The sequence below is a fragment of the Ursus arctos genome, unplaced genomic scaffold (genome assembly GCF_023065955.2).
Source record: "Ursus arctos isolate Adak ecotype North America unplaced genomic scaffold, UrsArc2.0 scaffold_28, whole genome shotgun sequence".
NCBI lineage: Eukaryota > Metazoa > Chordata > Mammalia > Carnivora > Ursidae > Ursus > Ursus arctos.
Window position 1 is genome coordinate 32,840,514 of NW_026622963.1, and position 23,832 is coordinate 32,864,345.

General features: G+C 38.7%; 1 protein-coding gene across 4 annotated transcripts in view; it reads left to right on the forward strand.

Annotated features, from left to right (window-relative positions):
• The window catches only part of FANCI (FA complementation group I), a 78,716-nt gene that overhangs the window by 8,469 nt on the left and 46,415 nt on the right, over positions 1–23,832 (forward strand). For all 4 annotated transcript variants that reach the window (XM_026510451.4, XM_048220742.2, XM_057303682.1 and 1 more), the window contains exons 3-12: positions 5,919–5,991; positions 10,428–10,558; positions 10,991–11,147; positions 11,223–11,280; positions 12,816–12,857; positions 13,204–13,327; positions 13,788–13,873; positions 15,465–15,591; positions 18,697–18,789; positions 19,841–19,977. In XM_026510451.4, coding sequence (XP_026366236.2) covers positions 5,919–5,991; positions 10,428–10,558; positions 10,991–11,147; positions 11,223–11,280; positions 12,816–12,857; positions 13,204–13,327; positions 13,788–13,873; positions 15,465–15,591; positions 18,697–18,789; positions 19,841–19,977 — 1,028 coding nt within the window. The remainder of the gene's footprint in view (positions 1–5,918; positions 5,992–10,427; positions 10,559–10,990; positions 11,148–11,222; positions 11,281–12,815; positions 12,858–13,203; positions 13,328–13,787; positions 13,874–15,464; positions 15,592–18,696; positions 18,790–19,840; positions 19,978–23,832) is intronic.

Consider the following 23,832-nt stretch of genomic DNA (forward strand, 5'->3'; position numbering starts at 1 on the left):
ATTCAGTGTGGTATGGGTACATGAAGAGAAGAACAGATAATGGAATAATAAAGTCTCAAAATAGACCCAACTACATGTAAAATTTAGTATAGGATAAAGTGGTATTCCAAATAATTGGGGTAAAGATTATATTTAATAAATGGTGTTGGGACAACTAGATAGCCATTTAGAAAAAAAATAGATGAAATTAGATTTATTCTTCGTATTCTGTTCAAGAATAAGCTCCGCATGAATCGGGTCTAAATGTTTAAAAAAAAAAAAAAGTCTAGGGTGCCTGGGTGACTCAGTTGGTTAAGCACCTGATTTCACCTCAGGTCATGATCTCAGGGTCCTAGGATCAAGCCCTGCCCCCTCCCTTTCAGGCTCTGTACTCAGTGGGGAGTCTGCTTGTCCCTCCCCCCCTTGTCCCCCCTTGTGTGTGCGATCTCTCTTTCAAAATCTTTTTAAAAAATTAAGTTGAAATATTAGAAGAAAACGGTTGAGATTCCTCTTTTTAATTTCAGTGAGAGAAGGGTTTTCTAGGACTCAAAATCTAGTTACACTGAAAGATTGATAAATTTACCTACATATAAGTAAAATTTCCATGACCAAAAACACCATACGCAGAATCAAAACAGAAATGAGATTGGGAGAAGGTATTTGCAATGTACCACAGATAAAGGATTAATATCCCTAATTCATAAATAATAATAATTGAATGGGGGAGGCCAAAAATCCCATAGAAAAAGAGCAAAAGGAATGAAGAGGATAATCACAAAAAGACATAAAAATGGCTGTAACCATAAGAAAAGATGCTCCAGTCATAAGAGCAATACAAATTAAATTGAAATAGCTACTATTTCTTATTTGTCAGAGTAGAAAAAAAATGAACACCGTGTCTATACACTCTTGGTGAGATTGGGGAAACAGTCACTCATACATTGCTGGTAGGAATGCAAAAATGGTAAGACCATGATTAGAATTTGATGCTATCTAACAAAACTACTTAAATACATTTTCCCCTCAACCCACTCATCCCACTTCTAGGCATACCCTAAAGATCTTCCTCCAACAATAGGAAATTGTATTATGCGCAGGGTTGTCCTTTGAATCTGTAAAAAAAGAATGAAGTTCACTATGTACTGATAGTGATTTCCAGGAGATACTAAGTTAAAAAGGCAAAATGAGAAATGTGTATTATTCCACCTTTTATATAAGAAAGAAGGGCAATAAAGCATACATACATCTGTGTATCCTTACAAGAAAGAAACTCCTGAAGAATTCTATAACCATACTGAAGGTGGAGGGGTAGAGAGAAAAAAAGAATTAATCTAAGTTTTGACTATATACCCTCAGTCTTGGGCAGAGGATTGAAGGGAGAAATACAAATAAACCATGAACTTTTTCAATAGGATTATTTAATGTAGTAATATGGGCAAAGCAATTCTGAAATGACTGTAGATGTATTGCAGGGTTCAGCAAATGAGTAAATGTATTGACGTTGGGAGTCAGCATTTTTACCGTGGCAGAAGGGACAAATACAGGATATAGGAAGGCAAGAAAGAACCTTCTGGGGATAAATTAGAAATGTAAGTGTTGATATGAACTTAATGACTTCTCCCATATGTGTATGTGTGTGCATATCTCCACACACGTGTATTTGTATGTATTTGCACGTACGCGCATATATATTATTTTAGCTCTGTTCGCTGAAAGAGCTAAGATGTGGCAACAAAAATGCCACAGTAGTAACAAGCACAGTCATGACTTAGATCTTTGGTCTCTAATAATCATTCCTCCCTAAAAGGAACCAGGGCTTTTCAGAGAAATGGTTGATTTCAAGAGTGGACATGGTAGATACAAGATGAGCCTGGAACATCTTGCTAGGCCAGAAAGTAAAGAAAAAATGATGAGGGCCTGTCACAAGGACATGTGAGCTAGCTCGGAGGGGCTTCCATCGCCTACATCTGGGGCCATTAGAACATCAAAATAATTAAGTTCAGTTATGAATTATAAGCCACTGAAAAATTAATCTGTGACTCCAAACTGATAACTAAATGGAGAGAAGGAAGGTCTCTTGCTTACTGTGCTAGCGTTAGAAAATCATCATTTTGCAGCTGTCATGATGAAGGTTGGATCAGGCAAGAAACCGGTGGATGCTAAATCCTGGGAGATTTTTTTTTTTCTTTTTATTCTGAGTTACTTTTAGACTTACAGAAAAGTTGTAAAATAATACAAAGAATGTCTGTGTATCCCTCCCATAACATCTTACATAGCCTTAGTCAGAATTTTAAGAATCGAGAAATTAACATGGGTACAATACCATTAGCAAACCTAAAGACCCTATTCAAACTCTATAATGGCAGTTTTTCCACTGATGTCATTTTTTCCCCCAAGAATCCCACTCAGCATAGTACATTGCACTTGTTATTTTTCCCTAATCTTCTGCAGTTTGCAACAGTTCCTCAGTCTATCTTGTTTCTCATGATCTTGATAACCCTGAAGAGTATTGATCAGTTATTTTGCTGAATGTCCCTCAGTTGGTGCCTGTCTGGTGTGTCTCATGATTGGACTGAGGTCATTCATTCCTGGTAGAAGGACCCCAGAAATGGCGCCTTGCCTTTTTCAGTATATTGTATCACTGGGCTCATGATGTCTGTGTCATTTCTGGTGCTACTAATTTTGATGACTTGGTAATGGTGGTTGTTGCTGGGCTTTTCCATTATGCAAGGGGAAACTAGATGAGGAGCAGGATATTTGTGTGGTCAAAGTGTCTCCCTACAAACTGCTCCTGGTTGTAATTATAAAGTAGAAAAATCAAGCAAAACACCTGACTGAGTGACCAGAATTAATATTACCAGTGAGGGATAGATGGACATCACATGCTGGTGTGATACTATGAGAAGGACACAGTATCACCTGTGTTCTGACCGGGAATGTGTAAACACAGTGTGATCATGAGGAAATTACAAAATGAGGACTGTTCTATTTGGGAAAAAAGTTTGTATCTGGACTGTGCCATTAACTTGATAGTTTCAGTCTACCAATTAAAAGAAAAATTTTAAAGCCTTCCAAAACAGCAAGGATACATAATCTTATTTCGTCTACTTTTGTGTTTTAAAATGCACTTTTAAAAATTGGGTGATGGGCATTAAGGAGGGCACATAATGTAATGAGCACTGGGTATTACATAAGATTAATGAATCACTGACCTCTACCTCTGAAACCAATAATATATTACATGGTAATTAATTGAATTTAAGTTAAAGAAACAGGAAAAAAAACCCAAAATTTTAGAAATGACGTTGGAAAATCTACAGAATTTTTTTCTCTTTCTTTTGAAAGGCCAAATATGAATTAGAAATTTGTGATGTATTATTTAAAAAACAGAAGTTAAGGGGCTCCTGGGTGGCTCAGTGGTTAAGCATCTGCCTTCAGCTCAGGGCGTGATCCCAGGGTCCTGGGATGGAGCCCCACATTGGGCTCCCTGCTCAGCAGGAAGCCTGCTTCTCCCTCTCCCACTCCCCTTGCTTGTGTTCCCTCTTTCACTGCCTCTCTCTCTCTGTCAAATAAATAAATAAAATCTTTAAAAAAAAATAGAAGTTAAAAAAGGAATTAAAATAAAATAAAATGAGAATAAAAGTTTTAAAAGAGTCGGGGTTTCTCAGCCTTAGCACTGTTCACATTTTGGACTGGATAATTCTTTGTTGAGTGCCATCCTGTGCCTTGTAGGGGGTTTTAGCAGCGTCCCTGGTCTTCTACATCAGCAGATCGTTGTACCCTTCTAGTTATGACAACTGAAAATGTCTCCAGGCATTGTCCAGTGTAGTCTGGGGGTGGGAGGAGGGACAGATTCAGCCCTGGTTGAGAACTACCCTTCTCTGAGGGCTGTGTCAAGGGCTGAGTATTCTGCTGGAGGTTCCAGGTGGAACAGTCAAGTACTTCCTTATTATGTATTTAAGAAGGGAGATACGGGGGCACCTGGGTGGCACAGCGGTTAAGCGTCTGCCTTCGGCTCAGGGTGTGATCCCAGCGTTCTGGGATCGAGCCCCACATCAGGCTCCTCCGCTATGAGCCTGCTTCTTCCTCTCCCACTCCCCCTGCTTGTGTTCCCTCTCTCGCTGGCTGTCTCTCTCTCTGTCAAATAAATAAATAAAATCTTTAAAAAAAAAAAAAAAAAAGAAGGGAGATACGGACTCCAGTCAGAAAGACCAGGCACGTGTAGTTGGGGAAGAGAACAAATTCACTGTTTTATTCGTCTTGGCTTCTGTGACACTCATGTCTCTGGATATTGTCAACCTCACCTCAGTTTTTGCTGGCTGCTGCTTCTCTTTTTAATCCTTGAATGTTGGTGTTTCTCCTCTCTTTACATCCCCCCCGAATGATCTCATATGTTCCCATCGAACTCTTTCTTCTCGAGCTCCATTTTGGCATATCCAGTTGACTACTTGGCATTTCCACTTGGATATCTTGAGAGTAGTGGTTCTGAGTGCCACATCGATTTGCTAAATCAAAAACTGGGGCCTTGCAATTTGTTTTTACAAGCCCTGTGGGAGATTTACATGCTTAATACCAAGTTTTCACCATGTCAGTGACTGATACCACTATCTACCCAGTTAGTTGCTTAAGCCGGAAATGTAAGAGTCCTCCTTGATTTCTCTTTCTTCGTCATCACACCCTTTTCACTTCTAAACCATGAGGAAGTCTGTCTCAGTCTGTTCAGGCTGCCGAAAGAAAATATGGCAGACTGGGTGGCTTATAAATGAACATTTATTTCTCATGGTTCTGGAGGCTAGAAGTTGGAGATGAGAGTGCCAGTGTGGTCAGATGAAGGCCCTCTTCTGGGTTGTAGACTTCATGTTGTATTCTCACACGGTGGAAGGGGCTAGGGAGCTCTGTGGGATCTCTTATAAGGGGACTAATCCCATTCATGAGAGTTCTGCCCTCATGACCTAATCATCTCCAAAGTTCCCACCTCCAAATACTATCACATCGGGCACTAGGACTCCAGCATGTGAATTTGTGGGGGGACATAAACATTCAGACCACAGCAAAGTCCTGTTAATTCGAGCTCTCAGATTTGTCTTTAGTCTACTTTTCTTCAACTTCTTTATTAGTTTGCCAGGGCTGCTGATTATAAAATTACTACAAACGGAGTGGCTTAAACAATCAAAATTTATTTTTATAGTTCTGGAGATTCGAAGTCCAAGATCGAAGTGCTGGCGGCGTTGGTTTCTTTGAGGCTGTGAGAATCTCACCTAGCCTCCGGTGGTTTGCTCACCGTCTTTGGCGTTCCTGAGCTTCTGTCACCCTGCTCTCTGCTTTCATTTTCACAGGGCACACTTGTTGTGTATGTCTCTGTGTCCAGGATTCCCCTTCCTAGAAGGAGTCTTTCGCACCAACCGTAATGACCTCAACTTAAGTAATTACATTTGCAACAGCCCTATTTTCAGATAGGGTCACATTCTGAGGTCCTGGGGGTTAGAACTCCAACATGAATTTGGGGGGGGGCACAGTTCAACCAGTAATATCTCCCCTGCTATTTGGGCTAGGCCACTATCATCCCCCACTTTTGAGTACTGTAGCAGTCTCCTAACGTATCCCTATTTCACTCTTAAGCCCCCCACAAGCCATTCTTTACATAAGGAGCAAGACTGACTTAAAAAAAAAAAAAAAGTGTCCTATCACTATGCTCTTTTCCCTTCAGTAAGTTCTGTTGTACTTAGACAATTGTAGAATGAAGATACGAATAAATTTCAGTCTTCACAGCCCAGCGTCATGTTAAATTCTACCCTCCTCTATCTAAATCAATGATATTTGTGATACCTGAAATCTCTGAAGGGTATGAACCTGACAGATGATTCGTACTAGGAATTTAGGTCCTTGCGGTAGAGAAATTGTTGCCAGAAACTTGTAGCTTTTTCTTTCTTTGATTGCAGTTGGCTAATCTCCTTCAGAATCAGGCAGTGAAAGGAAGAGCTGCCGGAGCACTCCTGCGAGCCATCTTCAAAGGTAATAATTCATGCCACTTCTCCGCACCTCGGTTGGTTAGTAGATTTATTTACTTTGGGTACATATTGCTGCTTTTCTTACTGTTGGAAGCCACACTGAGACTTTTCTGTGTTACGGGGATTTTATAAAATCAACTAAAGCAGCAGTCTCCTGTCTTGTGGACTCAAGTAATTTTACTTAAAGGGATTGAAGTAGGTACTTGAGATTGTATCGCTGGTTTGGGGGCCTACAAAGGATGCATTTCATAAAATTTACTTTACTTGCTTTTAAAATTGTGGAGAACAGCAACGTTTAGTACTTAACCTGTGCCTAACAAGGGGCAGAGGAGTTCTGGGGTTCAATGACTTGGAATATCTTGGTTGACTTCTGTGTTACTTTCCCACCAGCGCTGAGTGAGGCTGATGATTTCTCCATATCCTTGTCAACACTCGCTACTGTCTTTTTCACTGTAGCCGTCCTAGGGAGTGTGAAGTGGTATCTCGCTGTTTTGATGTGCATTTCCCTGGTGGTTGATGATGTCGAGCCTCCCTTCATGTGCTTACCAGCCATTTGTATATCTTCTTCGGAGAACTAGCTACTCAGATCATTTGCACTTTTAAAAATTGGGTTGTCTTTTTATTATTGAGTTATAATCTTTATATGTTCTAGATACCTATCTCTTATGATTTGCAAAGATTTTCTCCCATTCTGGGTTGTTTTTCACTTTTTTGACAGGATGCTTTGAAGCACAAAGTTTTTTGATGTTCATTTTGTTTTCTTACAGCTTGTGCTTTGGGTGTTTTATCTAAGAAAACCATTGCTTAGTCCAAAGTCATGAAGATTTAAACCTGTGTTTTCTTTTCAAAGTTTTATAGCCTTAGCTTTTACATTTAGATCTTTTTTTTTTTTTTTTTTTTTTTTTATTTTTTTTTTTTTTTTAAGATTTTATTTATTTATTCGACAGAGAGAGACAGCCAGCGAGAGAGGGAACACAAGCAGGGGGAGTGGGAGAGGAAGAAGCAGGCTCATAGCGGAGGAGCCTGATGTGGGACTCGATCCCATAACGCTGGGATCACGCCCTGAGCCAAAGGCAGACGATTAACCGCTGTGCCACCCAGGCGCCCCTACATTTAGATCTTTGATCCGTTTTATTTTGGTATAAGGTATGAGGTAGGAGTCCAGCTTCATCTTGTGTTTAGCAGCACTCTTGCTGAAAATCAGTTGCCCATAAATGTGAGGGTTTATACCTAGACTCACAGTTCTAGTCCCTTAATCTATATGTCTCCTTATGTCAGCACCACACTGTCGATTACTACAATGTTACAGAAAATTTTCAAATTGGGAAGTTTGAGTCCTCCAACTTTGTTTTTCTTTTTTAGGATTATTTTGGATATTCAGGGTCCCTTGTGTTTCCATATGAATTTTAAGATCAGCTTGTCAATTTCTGAAAAAAAAGGAAGCTGGGGTTTTAGTAAGGATTGTGTTGAATCTGTATATGCATTTGAGGGGCGCCTGGGTAGCGCAGTCGTTAAAGCGTCTGCCTTCGGCTCAGGGCGTGATCCTGGCGATCCGGGATCGAGTCCCACATCAGGCTCTTCTGCTATGAGCCTGCTTCTTCCTCTCCCACTCCCCCTGCTGTGTTCCCTCTCTCGCTGGCTGTCTCTCTGTCACATAAATAAATAAAATCTTAAAAAAAAAAAAAAAAAAAGAATATATGCATTTGAGAAGAACTGCTATCTTAGCATAAGTCTTCCATTACATGAACGTGGAATGTCTTTCCCTTTACTTAGGTTCTCTTTATTTCTTTCACTGATATTTTATAGTCTTCAGAATACAAGTCTTATACATACTTTTCTTAAATTTATTCCTAAGTATTCTATTTTTTGATGCTATTGTAAATGGAATTTTCTTAATTTAGTCCTCTAATCGTTTGTTGCTAGTATGTAGAAATGCAGTAGCCTTTATTAGGATTTTATTTTAAAATTTATTTGGAGAGAGGGAGAGAACGAGCAGGTGAGGGGATGGGCAGAGGGAGAGAGAGAATCTCAAGCAGGCTCCATAGTTAGTGCCGAGCTGGATGCAGGGCTCAATCTCAGGACCCTGAGATAAGATTTTATTTTTAAGTAATCTCAAAAGGGGCACCTGGGTGGCTCAGTCAGTTAAGTGTCTGCCTTCAGCTCGGGTCATGATCCTGGGACCCTGGGATAGAGCCCTGCATCAGACTCCCTGCTCAGCGGGGAGTCTGCTTCTCCCTCTTCCTCTGCCTGCCACTCCCCCTGCTTGTGCACTCTCTCTCCGTCAAATAAATAAAATCTTTTTTTAAAAAAAGGTCATCTCTACACCTAACATGGGACTCGAGCTCACGACCCTGACTGAGATCAAGAGCCGCATGTTCCTCCAACTGAGCCAGCCAGGTGCTGCTCTCTGATAATTTATTTTTTTGTGGATACTTGAGGTTTTTCTATAAACAAGATTATGTCATTTATGAATAGGGATAATTTTACTTGTATTTCAAACTGAATGCTTTTTTTTTTTTTTTAAGATTTTATTCATCTGAGAGAGCACTCAAGCAGGGGGGCGGGTGTGGAGGAAGGCAGAGGCAGAAGCAGGCTCCTTGCTGAGCAGGGAGCCCAACATGGGGCTCATCCCAGGACCCCGGGATCATGACCTGAGCTGAAGGCAGATGCTTAACCATCTGAGCCACCCAAGTGCCCCTCTTCTTAATTTTTGAAGAATAGTTTTTCTGGTTGTAGAATTCTTGGTTGACAGTCCTTTCAGCATTTTGACTATGTTATCCCATTTCCTTCTGCCTTTCAATGTTGTGGGGGGTTTTTTGTTGTTGTTTTTGTTTTCTTTTTGATGAGAATGCAGCTATTAATTGTATTGAATATCTGTTTCCCAGATGACTTGCTTCTCTCTTACTGCTTTTAAGGTTCTTTCTTTGTCTTTGACTTTTAAGGGTACAGTTCAGTGGCCCTAAATCCAGTAATTACTCTGTCTAGAATTCCAATACCATCTTGAATAGAAGTGGTAAAAGTGGGCATCCTTGTATTTTTCATGTTTTATGGAAATGCTTTCAATCTTTAATAATTGGGTATGATGTTAGTTGTGGGTTTTTCACATATGGCCTTTGCTATGATGAGATGTCTTTGATTTTGTTTGCTATTGTATGTCGAGGTGTACTTCTCTTGTGTTTATCATTGGAACTTACTGAGTTTCTTAAATGTGCAAATTAGTGTTCATTAAAATTGGGAAGTTTTTGGCCATTATGTCTTCTTTTTGCCCCTTCCTGTCTTTCGGGACTTTCATTATGTCTGTGTTAGCACTCACGATGATATCCCACGGGTCTTTGAGGCTCTGTTCATGTTTCTTCTTTCTTTCTGTCCCTCAGACTGGATAATCTCAGTGCCTCTATCTTTGAGTTCTCTGGTTCTTTCTTCCACCAAGTCAGATCTCCTGTTGAGACTTTATTGTGGATTTTTCAGCTCAATTATTGTACTTTTCAATTTCAGAATTTTTATTATTTACAATTTTTTTTCATATTTATTTGAGAGAGAGAGAGAGAGCGAGTGAGCATGTGCACTGAGTGGGGGCGGGGTGGGGCGGGCAGAAGGAGAGAGAATCCTCAAGCCGACTCCACGCTGAGCGCAGAGCCTGATAAAGGGCTCAATCTCATGATCCTGAGATCATGACCTGAGCTGAAATCGAGTCAGATGCTCAACCAACTAAGCCACCCAGGTGCCCCTACTTATTTACAATTTCTGTCTCTTTATTGATAGTCTCTATTTGTGAGACATTTCCTTTAGTTCTTTAGGCATCGTTTCCTTCTTTGAACATACTGAAAATAGCAGATTTAAAATCTTTGTCTAGTAATTTAACATCTAGGCTCTGTCAGGGACAGTTTCTATTCTCTTTTTTCCTGTGTATGGGCCATACTCTTGGGACATTTTAAATGATATTTTGTGGGAACTCTGGCAACCAGATACCATTCCCCTCTGCCAGGATTGTTGTTCTTGATGGTTTTCATTATTTTTGTCAGTTTTCTTACTGCTTTTATGGAGGAAAGGATTTTCTGAGGTCGTTATTATTCTGCCATTCCTGCTGACATGACTCAGTTATATTTTGAAGAGGAATATGTTAAAGACATTTAATTTGGGTTACTGGACCTGAAAAGGCTCTAAGGTATAAGAGAAGATATTTCTCCATTTGCACTATGAACTTGTTTTAAAAATTAATGATGTAGGTGGAAGAAGAAAAGATGACATTTCAGTCATCTGCCTAATTTATGTGCTTTTGTAAAGCTCCTAAATATTGCTGTTCTAAACATTAATCAGTAGTTTGATAATTCTACTTCTATATTAAACTATAATGTTTGTTTTTCCTGTTTGCTCTTCAGCTTTTTAAGATTTCTTCCTTTATTCTTTCTTTGTTTCTGTACCGCTCGTTAAAACAATAAGGTTCCCCCTGCTCTGAGGAAGCTGGAGCTCTTAGGAGACTTAAGATATACGTTTGTTGTATCCACTTAGTGGAATCAGGGGATTTGCAGAAAGAAGTAGCGTCTGAGATCATAGGATTACTAATGCTAGAGGTAAGATGGAAAACAAAATTTTTTGGTTTTGGGTAGATTTGGGGCCGGGGATTGTAGTTTGTTGAGGGAGTGTAAACTTAAATGTGCAAATCTAGTATAGTTCCTACTTATCAATAAGAACTACTGTTAAAAAACAGAATAGATGATGGATGGGCCATAAACCCATGTTTATGTTAATTTCTGATACACTGGACATCTGATATCTTTGAAGAGTATTTGAAAACATTGGAGAACTGATGGAGGATCCTGACCTTTGAAATCTTTTACAATTATAAGTTTGTACCAGAGCAGACGATTTCCAGGATCCCTTATAGTACCAGTTCTGGGTTTCAGTGCTATTACTATTAATTCAGCAAGAGACACTATTTGTGGAAAGAGATACCAAACATCTAGATTTCTGCTTAACATTTTCCTTATCCCATGAATGTTTAGGCTCACAATTTTCCAGGATCATTACTGGTTGAATTAGCCAAGGAGTTTGTTGGTGCTATCAAAGAGGGCAGCTTAACAAATGGAAAGTCTTTGGAGTTATTACCCGTTATTCTCACTGCCCTTGTTGCCAACAAGGAAAATCTGGATTATGGAAAAGGTAATTTTCTTCCAATTTTAGTGGCTTTTTTGCTAGTTAATCAAATTTATTTCTCAGTGTATTTTGCATTTCTAGGTGCACTGAGCGGGGAAGAATGTAAGAAGCAGTTGATTAACACCCTGTGTTCTGGCCGGTGAGTCTTACTAACGTGTAGCACTTTCTCAGACGTACAAGTGGCCAAAAAAAGGATTACTGTCTATTTCAGGAATTTGTATCACTAAGTCTTTTAGTCTGTTTTTTTGTTTGTAATATACAACTGTAAAACGATTTATGTAGTCCACGATGAATTTTTGAGAGATTATTTACTATATTTTCTGTTCTAAGACTATATTTACTTGACTGTTCATCTTAACGCAGTTTTGTCCTCTAGCATTATTTGGAGTCCCAAGGTCCTTAAGGCTGAGAAGTCACCCTGCTACTACATCTTTTATGTATTTTTTTAAATGAGTGGGATATATAAGTAGTGGTTGTGTCTTTAAGCCAGAAATATGGGAATCTACCCTAAGGAAAGACTCCAGCATAATAAGAAATCCTCATACATGAACATGTTCGACCCAGAAAATTATGACCCACTTAAGTATACAGTAATAGAGAGATGTAAGTTATGGTATGTAACCTACGTAAGTTAAGGTAGAGCCACTCCATGAAATTTAAACCCATTAAAAGTGAAATATAAAAAACCATCAAAGATGAAAAATCCTTACTACAGTCAGTGAAATAAAGAGAATACTAAGTTATGTAATACAGTGATTACATTTGGGTATGTTAAAAAGAAACAGAAGGGAGCACCCGAGATTACCTAAATCAGAAATAACAGCTTTTATGGTTCTTTACATAAGATCCTTAGCATACATAATTTTAAGTATGTCTCAGCTCATGTGTGCTTATCTATTTATTCATTCGTTTTTAAATTAAAAAAAATTTTTTTTAAGATTTTATTTTTAAGTAATCTCTATACCCAACATGGGGGTCAGACTCGACCCTGAGATCAAGAATCGCATGCTCCTCTAACTGAACCAGCCAGGCACCCCCATTTGTTTTTAATACCCTAAAGAGTTTATTCAATACACATTGTAATACACCTTGCATTTTTCATTTAACACATCTCTTCATGTCAGTATACACAACTCTACATCATTCTTTTTAATAGTTCCATATTATTCTGTTATAAATGGCTAATTTCTGATTGTTAAGAATGTTTTTTCCCCAATAAATAATATATGGTTACTTGGGTTTTTTGCTGTTATAAAAAGTGTTGCAGTGAACATCCTTACATATCTAGGTGACTTTGTAAGCGTGTACTTGGGATATATTTCTAATACTAATTTGAGGAGGGGGTGTCTGGTTATGTGCATTTTTAAACTTGATAAGTATTGCCAGCTTGTCTTTCCAGAAAGGTTATATCAGTATACACTCTCTAAAATAGTATGTGGAGAGCATTTGTTTCCCCAAAATTCCCAGCACTGAATATCACCAAACTTTGATTTTTGCAGTTTTATAGGTTAAAAGCTGTTATTTCATTGATTCTTTGATCTTGTTTTCCAGTAGTACCAAATCAAACTTGAAATGGCCTGAGTTTTTTTCCTTCCTTATTAATTTTACATAGTAATATGCAAATAAGTTAAATTGAGATAAACTTTCATATTCTTTGTCATTTTCTTGAACCAGATGGGATCAGCAATATGTAATCCAGCTCACCTCCATGTTCAAGTAAGCATCATTATTCCCTTTTCTCGTTTTACCCTGCTGTGTGAACTTGCCTGTAGAAATTGAAATTTAGCAACCCCAAACACTGCTCTCCCCCAAGTAAGAGTATTGGTACCTCTCTTTTCTGTTACAGGATTTTCGCCCTTCTTTTTTTTTTTTTTTTTTTTTTACTATAATTGCTTATTTAAAGTATAACTATGATTTTTTTTTCCAATATGACTTGACTTGTGTAAAGCTTTTGGCCCCCTTTAAGTTTCTCTCTCAGATAAAAGACAAGGAGGCAGTTATAATATTCTCATATCTCCCAAATTAGGCCATAGCTCTGGCCTTGAGAGTCTTTGATCCACAGGGATGTCCCTCTGACTGCAGAAGAGGTGGAGTTTGTGGTGGAAAAAGTGTTGAGGATGTTCTCCAAGTTGAATCTTCAAGAAATACCACCTCTGGTCTATCAGCTTCTGGTTCTCTCCTCAAAGGTATAAATAAAAAATAAATATATGTTTTTTAAACTCTAGTGGAATGATCAGGTAGGGCCATTCAGCTTATTCATACCCTTGATTTACATACTAGGGCATAGATGCTTTCATTTCATGTCTGATGATATGATGGGTAAAAGGGTCATGCTCCTCAGCCCAGGAAAACATACATGACTCTTGTACTCCCACATTCTGTGTGTGTGGGTGGGGGGTAGCAGAAGGGATAAAGATCTCAAAAAAGGGTGGACTGTCCAGCCTCTAACTGAAGTCTGACACTAAGATGCATTTCAAACTCAGTCTCAACATGAAAAAGTCTTCTGTAAATGCTTAGTGTGATTTTAGGTTGTAATTTACCTATGTAGGTTCATATTTGAGAATCCTCTAAGCTGAAAAGTACTTTAAGTTCAACTTGGTGATCTTGCTCTTATGGGGAGACCTTACCTATTTTGTGTTTTTTCAGGGAAGCAGAAGGAGGGCTTTGGAAGGAATCATAACTTTCTTCAATGAGCTAGATAAGCAGCACAATGAGGACCAGAGTGGTGATGAGTGAGTAATATAGTACAGAAATAAAATGATTTTGACAGATGCCCTTCTTGTGTGTTTTACTTCCTTGTTATTTAGCCTTTCAGTCCCTACCTTCACGTTAGCCGAGAACTTCCTAGTCCTCTCTGAGCTGCTCAGTACTAAAGCAGCCTCTTCACCTCCCTCATCTACAGCTCTCCAGGAGCATAGCAGTAATTGTCGTGTAAGTTGCAAGTTTATAAGCTGTTGATGAAGTTTCTACTCTGTACCAGGAACTATTTGGCCTTGGGACTATAGTGATGAACCAGTCAGCAAGGTCGCTGCTCTCAAAGAGTTTAAATGTTGGTGAGAAGAGAACAGAAAATAAATAAGAGAACTATTAGAAAGTGCTATGCAGCTGACTCAGATGGATGACATGATAGTGACAGTGTAGCTACTTTAGAGTGGGGGAGTCGGGGAAAACCTCTTGGAGAGGGTGTTACTTTAACTGAAGACGGAATGATAAGAACCACAATATGTAGATCAGGGAAAAGAACATTTTCAGTTAGTGGAGTAGTTAGTATGAATGCCAGACACAGCTTGGTATGTCTGAAAAAAGATTTTTTCTAAAGCAAGTATTTGTAGGGTGTTTACCTGTGCCAGGTGCTGTTCTAAGCTCTTAAACCTCACAACAGCCCTGTTTTGCCTCTACTTTATGCATGTGGAACCCGAGGCACAGAGAAATCAAGGAATATCCCAAGGTTATATAGCAGTGGAGCTGAGATTTTGATCAGGGCAGCTTGGCTCAGAGCTCATGCTGTTAATCTGATTGCAGCCTACCACTTCTACTGTAAGGTAACTTTTTGTTACGTGGCTTGAGCAATTGATTAGAAGGTGGTCTTATATACCGAGTTAGGAAGGACTGATGGAAAAGCAGGTGTAGGACGAAATAAGCTCAGTTTTAACTATGTTAAGTTTGAGATGTATTATTAGCTTCCCATTTGGAGGTATTAAGCAGACAGTCTAGAGCTAGAGGGAGAGGTCAGGACTGGAGATAAGAGACTGGAAAGAACTAAAACCATGGGATTGGATAGGGAATCCTAGGGAGATTGTGAAGAAAAAGAAACCCAAGACTAAGCTCAGAGGCATTCCACCATTTAAAGGGAGGATGAGCCAGCCAAAAAAAAAAGAAAGAAAAATTGGAGAAGAATTCATTGACCGTGCCCCAGAAGACAAGAGTGTGTTTCAAGAAAGAAGTGGTCAGTTGTGTCATATCTGCTGGGGTGTTAATTAAGATGGGACTTGATTATTGGTTTTGGCAACATAGAGGTCATTTGTAACCCTTGCAAGAATAGTCACATGGCATTGAGGGGAGTGGGTAGAGAGGGGCAGAAGCCTGGTTGAATTGGATTTAACTGAGAACAGGTAAAGAAGTGGAATTAATGATAATAGATATAATTCATGCTTTCAGGAAGTTTTGTTACAAAGAAGCAAGAAATGAGGTAGTAGAATTTACACTTCCTGCCTCCAGTGATGGTATGAGTTCAGCTTGAGTTGGTCTGCTTGTTCATCTGAGTATCTGCGCTCTTGTCTTTTGCTCAATCTGTAGCTCATACCCTTCTGTTGAATCTTTTAGGCTATTGGATCTTGTTACCGTGCCATCAGGCGAACTGCGTCATGTGGAAGGCACCATTATTCTACACATCGTGTTTGCCATCAAACTGGACTGTGAACTAGGCAGAGAACTCCTGAAACACCTAAAGGTAGCCCCGGACTCCTACGGTGATCCAGGAGCTCTTTATGAAACAGGGGTGTTTGAGCTCAAGCCTCTTTGATGCATGTTAATGACAGGAGACGAGTTGAAGCATTGTACGGTGGCTGTAGATCTAGAGGATGCCTTTTACTCTGAAAGTAGAAAATATATGTCACCACATTCTTAAGCAAGTTCCATTTTAAAACCATGCTTAAATGTTTGGGTGTTTAAAAAGAAAAAAAAAAGATGACTGTTCAGCAGGAAACTTAACGTTTAATCATACATAACTCCATCATCATTGTAGATGAGCTTCAACCTTGACCTCTGTTTCTCCATATAAGAATTGGGATAGTGCCTATTTCTAGTAGTCTCTTATGGAGTTTTGCGAAACCAAGTCATTCATCATTAAATATTTGCGAAGTAGTAAGATTAAAATTAGAAGTGTTTTGAACCCTTTTAAAGAAAAGTAGTATACAGATAAAAGACCTATTTTTTCCTATTTTTTCTTTTGGTTAAGACGGTGACCATCAGTTTTCTTCATTTGCAAAGATCTGTGTTTCCTTTTGTAGATAGAAAGTAATCCACGGGCTCATAATTTAGATCACGTGAAGATCTAGCAACGTTCCACGCAGTGGTTTTCGTTTTCCCAGCTACTGACAATTCTAAGCCTTAATCAGTTATTATACTGGGAGTTACAAAATGGTAGAATTAAAATAAAAAATTTCTAAGTCTATTATTCCTTCTACATTCTTAGCTGGCTTCCATGAAAAAAGCCTCCCCCCTCCTATATTTTTGAATATTGCTATGCACCCACTAACCTTTTTTAATTCCTTGTATTCATTATTCATTACTCCAAATGACCCATATTTGGCCAGTTGGATCCTTCAAGTTCGCGTCTGTGTCCTTCTGACGTGACCCTTTGAGCACTGCTATCCAAGGCTCCCCATCCATATGGATATCAGCCATTTCTCCAAGGAGCCCTGGGTCCCTTTTGTAGGAAAGGATATTCAAAGACCATGATGTGGAGCTAGACTTTAAAGCTTCTTTATCTCCTCAGTATCTGTTCACTCTTCTTTTTATTTAGGTTTATAGTAACTACATTATTGATCTTTCCAAAGAACGAGTTTTGTATTTTTTTTTTCAAGATATTATTTCAGAGCGAGCTAGCGCGCGCGCACATGTGCTCAAGCATGAGGGGGACGGAGAAGCCTGATCCTTGCTGAGCAGAGCCTGATGCGGGCTCGATCCCAGGACCCTGGGATCATGACCTGAGCTAAAGGCAGACGCTTAACCGACTGAGCCACCTGGACACCCTACCAGTTTTGATTTCTTGATCTACGCCACTGTATTATTTTTGTTTGTCGATTTTTTTGTTATTATTTTTGTTTATTGTCTTTTGGGTATCATTTCTTTCAGGCCTCAAAGACCTCTATTTTTTTAAACTTTATTGAGATACAACTTTTTTTTTTTAAGATTTTATTTATTTATATGACAGGCAGCAAGAGAGGAAACACAAGCAGGGGGAGTGGGAGAGGAAGAAGCAGGCTCCCAGCAGAGGAGCCTGATGCGGGGCTCGATCCCAGAACGCCGGGCTCATGCCCTGAGCCGAAGGCAGACCTTTAACGACTGAGCCACCCAGGCGCCCCTATTGAGATATAACTTTTTAATTTAAATTCAGTTTAGTGAACATATAATGTATTAGACTAGTTTCAGAGGTAAAATTAGTGATTCCTCAGTTGCATATGACACCCAGTGCTCATTACATCAACTGCCCTCCTTAGTGCCCATCACCCACCCAGTTACCCCATCCCCCCACACACCTCCCCTCCAGCAACCCTGTTTGTTTCCTAGAGTTAAGAGTCTCTTATGGTTTGCCTCCTTCTTTGTTTTCATCTTATTTTTCCTTCCCTTTCCTTATGTTCATCTGTTTTGTTTCTTAAATTCCACATGAGTGAAATCATATGGTATTTGTTCTTCTATGAGATATAATTTATAAAACATAAAATTCATCCATTTTAAGTTTACAATTTAGAGATTTTTCATAAGTTTACCTCGTGCAGCCATCACCATAATCCAAGTTTAGAACATTTTCGTCATGCTGTAAAATCCCTCATGCCCATTTATAGTAAATTCACATTCCCAGGCCACCACTAATCTACTCTCTCTATAGATTCTATGAACTAGACAGTTCATAGAAATGGAATTATATAATAAATGATCTTTTGTGTATGACTTTGATTTAGCATGATGTTTTCAAAGTTATCCATGTGTTGTAGCCTGTGTCAGTATTTCATTCTTTTTTCTTGTTTAATAGTATTAAATAAGAAATCTGTCAGTTGTTTTAGCTGTTCACCAGTTGACGGACATTTGAATTGTTTCTACTTCGGGGCTACTATGAATAATGCAGTTATGAACATTCATATGCAGGTCTTTGTGTGGACATATGTTTCACTTCTCTTGGATAGATACCTACAAGTGGAATTTCTGGGTTATGTGATAAATGTATATTTACGTTTTTAAGAAACTACCCAAGTGGCTATGTCATTTTACATTCCCACCAGCACGGTATGAGGGTTCCTGTTTCCCTGTATCCTCTCCAACATTTGTTATTGTCTGTCTTTTTTATCATAGCTGTTTCGGTGTGTATGAAACAGTATCTCACTGAGGTTTTGCTTTGCAGTCCCTAAAGACTGATAATTGAGCATTTTTTCGTGTGCTGATTAGCTGTTCTGATATCTTCTCTGGGAAAATGTCTCTATAAATCTTTTGCCCATTTTTTGATTGCGTGTCTTATTATTGAGTTTTAAGAATTCTTTATATATTCTAAGTCCTTCATCATGTATATAATTAGCAAGTATTTCTCCCAATCTTGGCTCATCTTTCTATGAGGTCCAGTTTATCAATTTTTTCTTACAGAGCTTATGCTTTTGGTATTATATCTAAGTAATCTTTGCCTAATCCAAAGTTTTAAAGATTTTCCAATATGTTTTGTTTTTAAAGTTTTGTAGTTTTGGGTCTTAAATTTAGGTTTCTGATCCATTTTAGGATCTGTATTCAGTAGGTTATGTTATACTTTTAAGATGTGAATGATGACTCCTTTTTGGTTTCTCTGTAGGCAGGACAGCAAGGAGATTTCAGTAACAGCATATGTCCCTTCAGCATTGCCCTCCTGCTCTCTGTAACAAGAATACAAAGATTTGAGGAACAGGTATTTATTAATGACTTTTTGCTTCCTCCTATAGTTGATAAGGAGTACAAGAGCCCTTTTTTAGCCCATTCTGCTAGCAGCAAATTCCTCTGTAAGGCATGTAGGCCCACGCTGTTTTCTGGGGGCTGCCCAGAGACTTGTTCAGGTACTTGGTTTATGCCTTTACTTCATATGGTGTGGTAAGCCAGGTGGTGAGTGGGAAGAAGAGTGGAAACATATCACACAGTCCAGGTGGCAAGAATGGGAAGTTTAGCTAGGAATTCACTAGTAGTTTTATTATGGTGCAGCTTTCTAAGAAATTATCCCTGATTGAGTTTAAATTAATGAGAGCAATGTAGTTCTAAGGATGGAAATATAAAATCCTTTACCCTTTTTTCTCATATGTGTGCCCTGATTGTGGGTAATATTAATATTGATTTTAGCCCTTTTCCTTTTTCTCTCTCTTTTTTTTTTTTCTTTTTTCAGAGAGGGAGAGAGTGAGGGGGGGTAGGGAGAGGGAGTGTGAGAGAATCTTTTTTTTTTTTTTTAAGATTTTCTTTGAGAAAGAGCAAGAGGGAGAAAAAGCACAAGCAGGGAGAGGGGCAGCGGGAAAGAGAGAAGCAGACTCCCCGCTAAGCATGGAGCCTGACATGGGCCTTGATCCTAGGACCCTGGGATCATGACCTGAGCCAAAGGCAGATGCTTAACTGAGCCACCCAGGTGCTCCAGAGCGAGAGAATCTTAAGCAGGCTCCACGCCCAGTGTGGGGCCCGACGTGGGGCTCCGTCTCACAACCCTGAGATCAGGACCTGAGCGGAAATCAAGAGTTGGACACTTAACCAACTGAGCCACCCAGACACCCCAGCCCTTTTTCTTAAGGAATACCTACCTGTCTTCAACTCTTTTAAGTGCGCACTGGAAGTCGTAATTTTTATATCATACTCATCTAGTAAAACGGCCGTCTTAGGGATGTAAGTGTATGGCAGCAAGTAGGAACAGTTAACAGAGTTAAGATTCTGTAGCATCGGCTCTCATTTTTTGCTTCATTTTCCTGTTTCTTTCATTATATTAGGTGTTTGACCTTTTAAAAGCTTCGGTTGTAAAAAGCTTTAAGGATCTTCAGCTTCTCCAAGGCTCAAAATTTCTTCAGAATCTAGTCCCTCATAGGTCATGTGTTTCAACCATGATCTTGGAAGTTGTAAAGAATAGGTGAGTTCATGAACCAAACCCCAGTGGGTTCACAAGGTATTTAGTGTTGGAAAATACAATGTGATTCCATACTTGGGGTTCATCAGAGAAAATTGATGACTATGGCTGTTGACTTCACATATCAAGGTTTAATCCCTTGAAATTGGTCAAGCAAGCTTTTCCCATATCGAAAAATCCTTAAATCCCAAGGCTTGATTTCTTGGCCACCTTGATAGCAAGAATACAAAACTAAAGTGGGTGCCTTTGATCCTGTCATGATATTACACTTCTTTCTTGGTCTGAGTCTTCATTGGCTTTTTAGGTGAGTAAAAAAACATTAAAAGTTTTATTTACTTTTACTGTTGAAGTTTGGGGCTGATGGATGAAACTAAATTAGCAGTTTTGGACAAATCCATTTTATTTTATTTTTTATTTTTTAAAGATTTTATTTATTTATTTGAGAGAGAACATGAGTGAGGGAGAGTGGCAGAGGGGGAGAAGCAGATTCCATGCCAAGCAGGAGCCCAATGTGGGGCTTGATCCCAGGACCCTGAGATCATGACCTGAGCCAAAGGCAGATGCTCAACTGACTGAGCCACCCAGGTGTCCCTAGACAAATCCATTTTAAACCAAATTGAAAAGATTGGTAACTACACTGGTTTTTATTTTAATTTCAAGATACACATTAGCTGTTGTAACTGTCTTTACTGTGTCATATTTGCTTTGTGGATCGAATGTTTTAAAGCTTTATAATTTAAGCCATAATCTGAGGTAAATCTCATTCCACGTCCTGGAATTCTCATTTAGATTGAATTTACACGAGGTTGGCACATAAGGCAAATTTCAGACTAGAATCCTTTGTTTCTGAGTGGTTTACCCATTGATAGGCTTTAAAGCTCCTTTATCTTCTCTGTATCTGGTTATTCTTTTTCCTGAGGTTTATAGTTGTATCTCCTGTATTTTCCCAACCTGGTCTCTTCAGTTTGGGCTAAAGATACAGGCATATTAGCTAGCCAGGAAATTCCTAGAAAGCTGCCCTTCTGGAAGTCCCAGTCAGCCATAGGACCTGGAATCCTATCTCCATCTATAGTTAGAGTGGGTTTCACTGTTAACACCAGGTAGGACCAAACCTCAGTGGGGAGGGATTTGGAGAATATTACTAGACTCCCTTAAATAAGCAGATGGTTAATTATACATGCTTGCCCCAGTCAGTTAACCTCATGTGATTAAATTTTTGGACCCCCCCCCACCACATTTTAGTGGTATTGTATTTAGACTTAGACTTGCCTGTTAGTGTGTATTTAGTAGAGTTGATTTTTCACATTTCTCCTGTAACACAGTATATTTCTGGAAAACCTGTTTTTTAAAATTAACACTCTAAAAATGACGGGGTGCTTGTGGGGAAGATAGGGCTGAGCAGACTTATATTTGACATTATAACCAGAGCATTAAGATTTTTTTTTTTTAGATATAACTGACATATAACATTATATTAGTTTTAGGTGTACAACATAATGATTCATTGTTCATGTAGTAAAATGATGACCACAATAAGTCTAGTTAATATCCGATGTGTTTTTTTAAGTATAATCAACGTGCAATGTTATATTAGTTTTAGGCGTAGAGCATACTGATTTGATGATTTTGTACGTTGCTCATTGCTCACCATAAATGTATTCACCATCTGTCACCATAGAACCATACACCATACAAAGTGGTAGGATATTATTATTATTATGGACTATTCCCTGTGCTATTCTTCTCCTCTCTGTGACTTACTTATTTTATAACTGGAATTTCCTCTTAATCCCCTTTATCTATTTCTTCATAGCCAAGATATGAAAGCAACCCAAGTGTCCATCAAGAGATGAATGGAGAAAGAAAATATGACACATACACAAACACTGAAATATCACTCAGCCATGAGAAGGAATGACGTGATATATTCTTTTTTTCCACATTTTTTTTTAAGATTGATTGATTTTAGAGAGCACGTGAAAGGGAGAGAGAGAGAAGGTCTTTTTTTGTTGTTCTGTTTTGTTTTGAGGGACAGAAAGTGTTAGGAAGACTCCACACTGAGTGTGGAGCCTGACTCGGGGTTGATATCATGACCTGAGCAAAAACCAAGAGCTGGAAGCTTAACTGACTGAGCCACCCAGGTGCCCTTCCCATATATTCTTTTTTTTTTTTTTTTTTTTAATATTCTGTTAGTCACCATACAGTACATCCTTAGTTTTTGACGTGGTGTCCCGTGAGTCATTGTTTGCGTATAACACCCGGTGCTCCATGCAATACATGCCCTCCTCAATACCCATCACTGGCCTAGCCCAATCCCCTCACCCCCCCTCCCCATATATTCTTAACATAAATGTTCTGCTACAGTAAATTATGAGACTTTACCTTAAATAAGTTGTGGTGACCTGGACAGGCACAGTAAGGGAGTGTTGAGGCTGAATTCTGGAGACTAGAACCAAATGCACAAATATTGGGGAGAACCACACAATAAACACCTCAGAGATATTGGTTTGCATGTGGCCTAAGCCAAAAGGAAGAAAACAGGCTGGGGCACCTCCGTGGCTCAATCAGTGAAGCATCTGCCTTTGGCTCAGGTCATGATCCCAGGGTCCTGGGATCGAGCCCCAAGTCAGGCTCCCTGCTCAGTGGAGAGTCTGCTTCTCCCTCTCCCTCTGCTTCTCCCCCAGCTTGTGCTCACTCTCTCTCTCCCTCTCAAATAAATAAAATCTTAAAAAAAAAAAAAAAAAAAAAAAACAGGCTAAGGGGCATCATGAACAGTAGTCCTGTATTCCTCTATGGTTTGCTGTATTCAGTTCTGTTGATACACTTTGTGTTTACCTGCAGATACTTGGAGGTACAGAACATTAAGTGTACTAGGAAAAAATCACCTGTGAACCAGTTCAGCTTCCAGGTTATGTTTACTTCCCTAGTTAACAATTGTGTCTGAGCTCTTTCCTGTTACAGATAGACATTTTGTAGCAAATGGACTATAATTGTCTCTTTTCTCCAAGATTAGAACCTTATTTAGATTTTGTAGTAAATTTTACTGGTTTCTTTGCTTATGTTTATCTTTTGAATCTCGTATTTTTCTCTTGGAAAGATACCATTAGTATGTAATTTTTGCTATAATCCTTTCTGATATGATTTATGGATAGTAAACTTTCTGAGTCTTGTCATCTCTGATGTCTTGATTTTGCCCTCCCACTGAACAGTAGTTTGACCAGGTATAAAATTTTAAGTTTATAATCATTTTTCATTGTCTTTTTGCATCTAGAATTACTGATAAAAAGGCTAATGATTATCTGACTCTTTGTACTATTGTAGATAACCTGTTCTTTTCTTCATGGGAACCTGTAAGACTTCATTTCTATTTTTGATATTCTGAAATTTAACACAATTTATATAAGTACCTTTTTAAGTCATTTCTGCTTGATACCTGTTGTGACCTTTCATTTATAAGGATTCGTGTCTTTCCTAAACTGTTTTTCTCCTTATTTTCTTTAATTAATTTCTTCCCTTTTTTTTCATCTCCATTCTCTCCTGTTAGCTGTTGGGATGTCTTTGTATTCCGTGTCTCAATTTTTCTTTCAAGCTTTTCATATTTTTGTCTTTTTATGTGAAATTCTACAAAAATCTTAGTTCTTTTATTTCATTCATTTGCTCTTAGCCCTGTTTATTTTACTCTTAGATTTATCTGTTGAGTTTTCACACTCTAGCAATCATGTTTTTCATTTCTAAAATTTCCAGTTGGTTCTTTTTTCATGCCAGTCTGTTTTTTGTTTCATGATCTAATATTCTCATTTAAGGATATTTATTAGACTTCTAAAATCTCCTTTTTGTTCCATTAACCTTTTCCCTCAG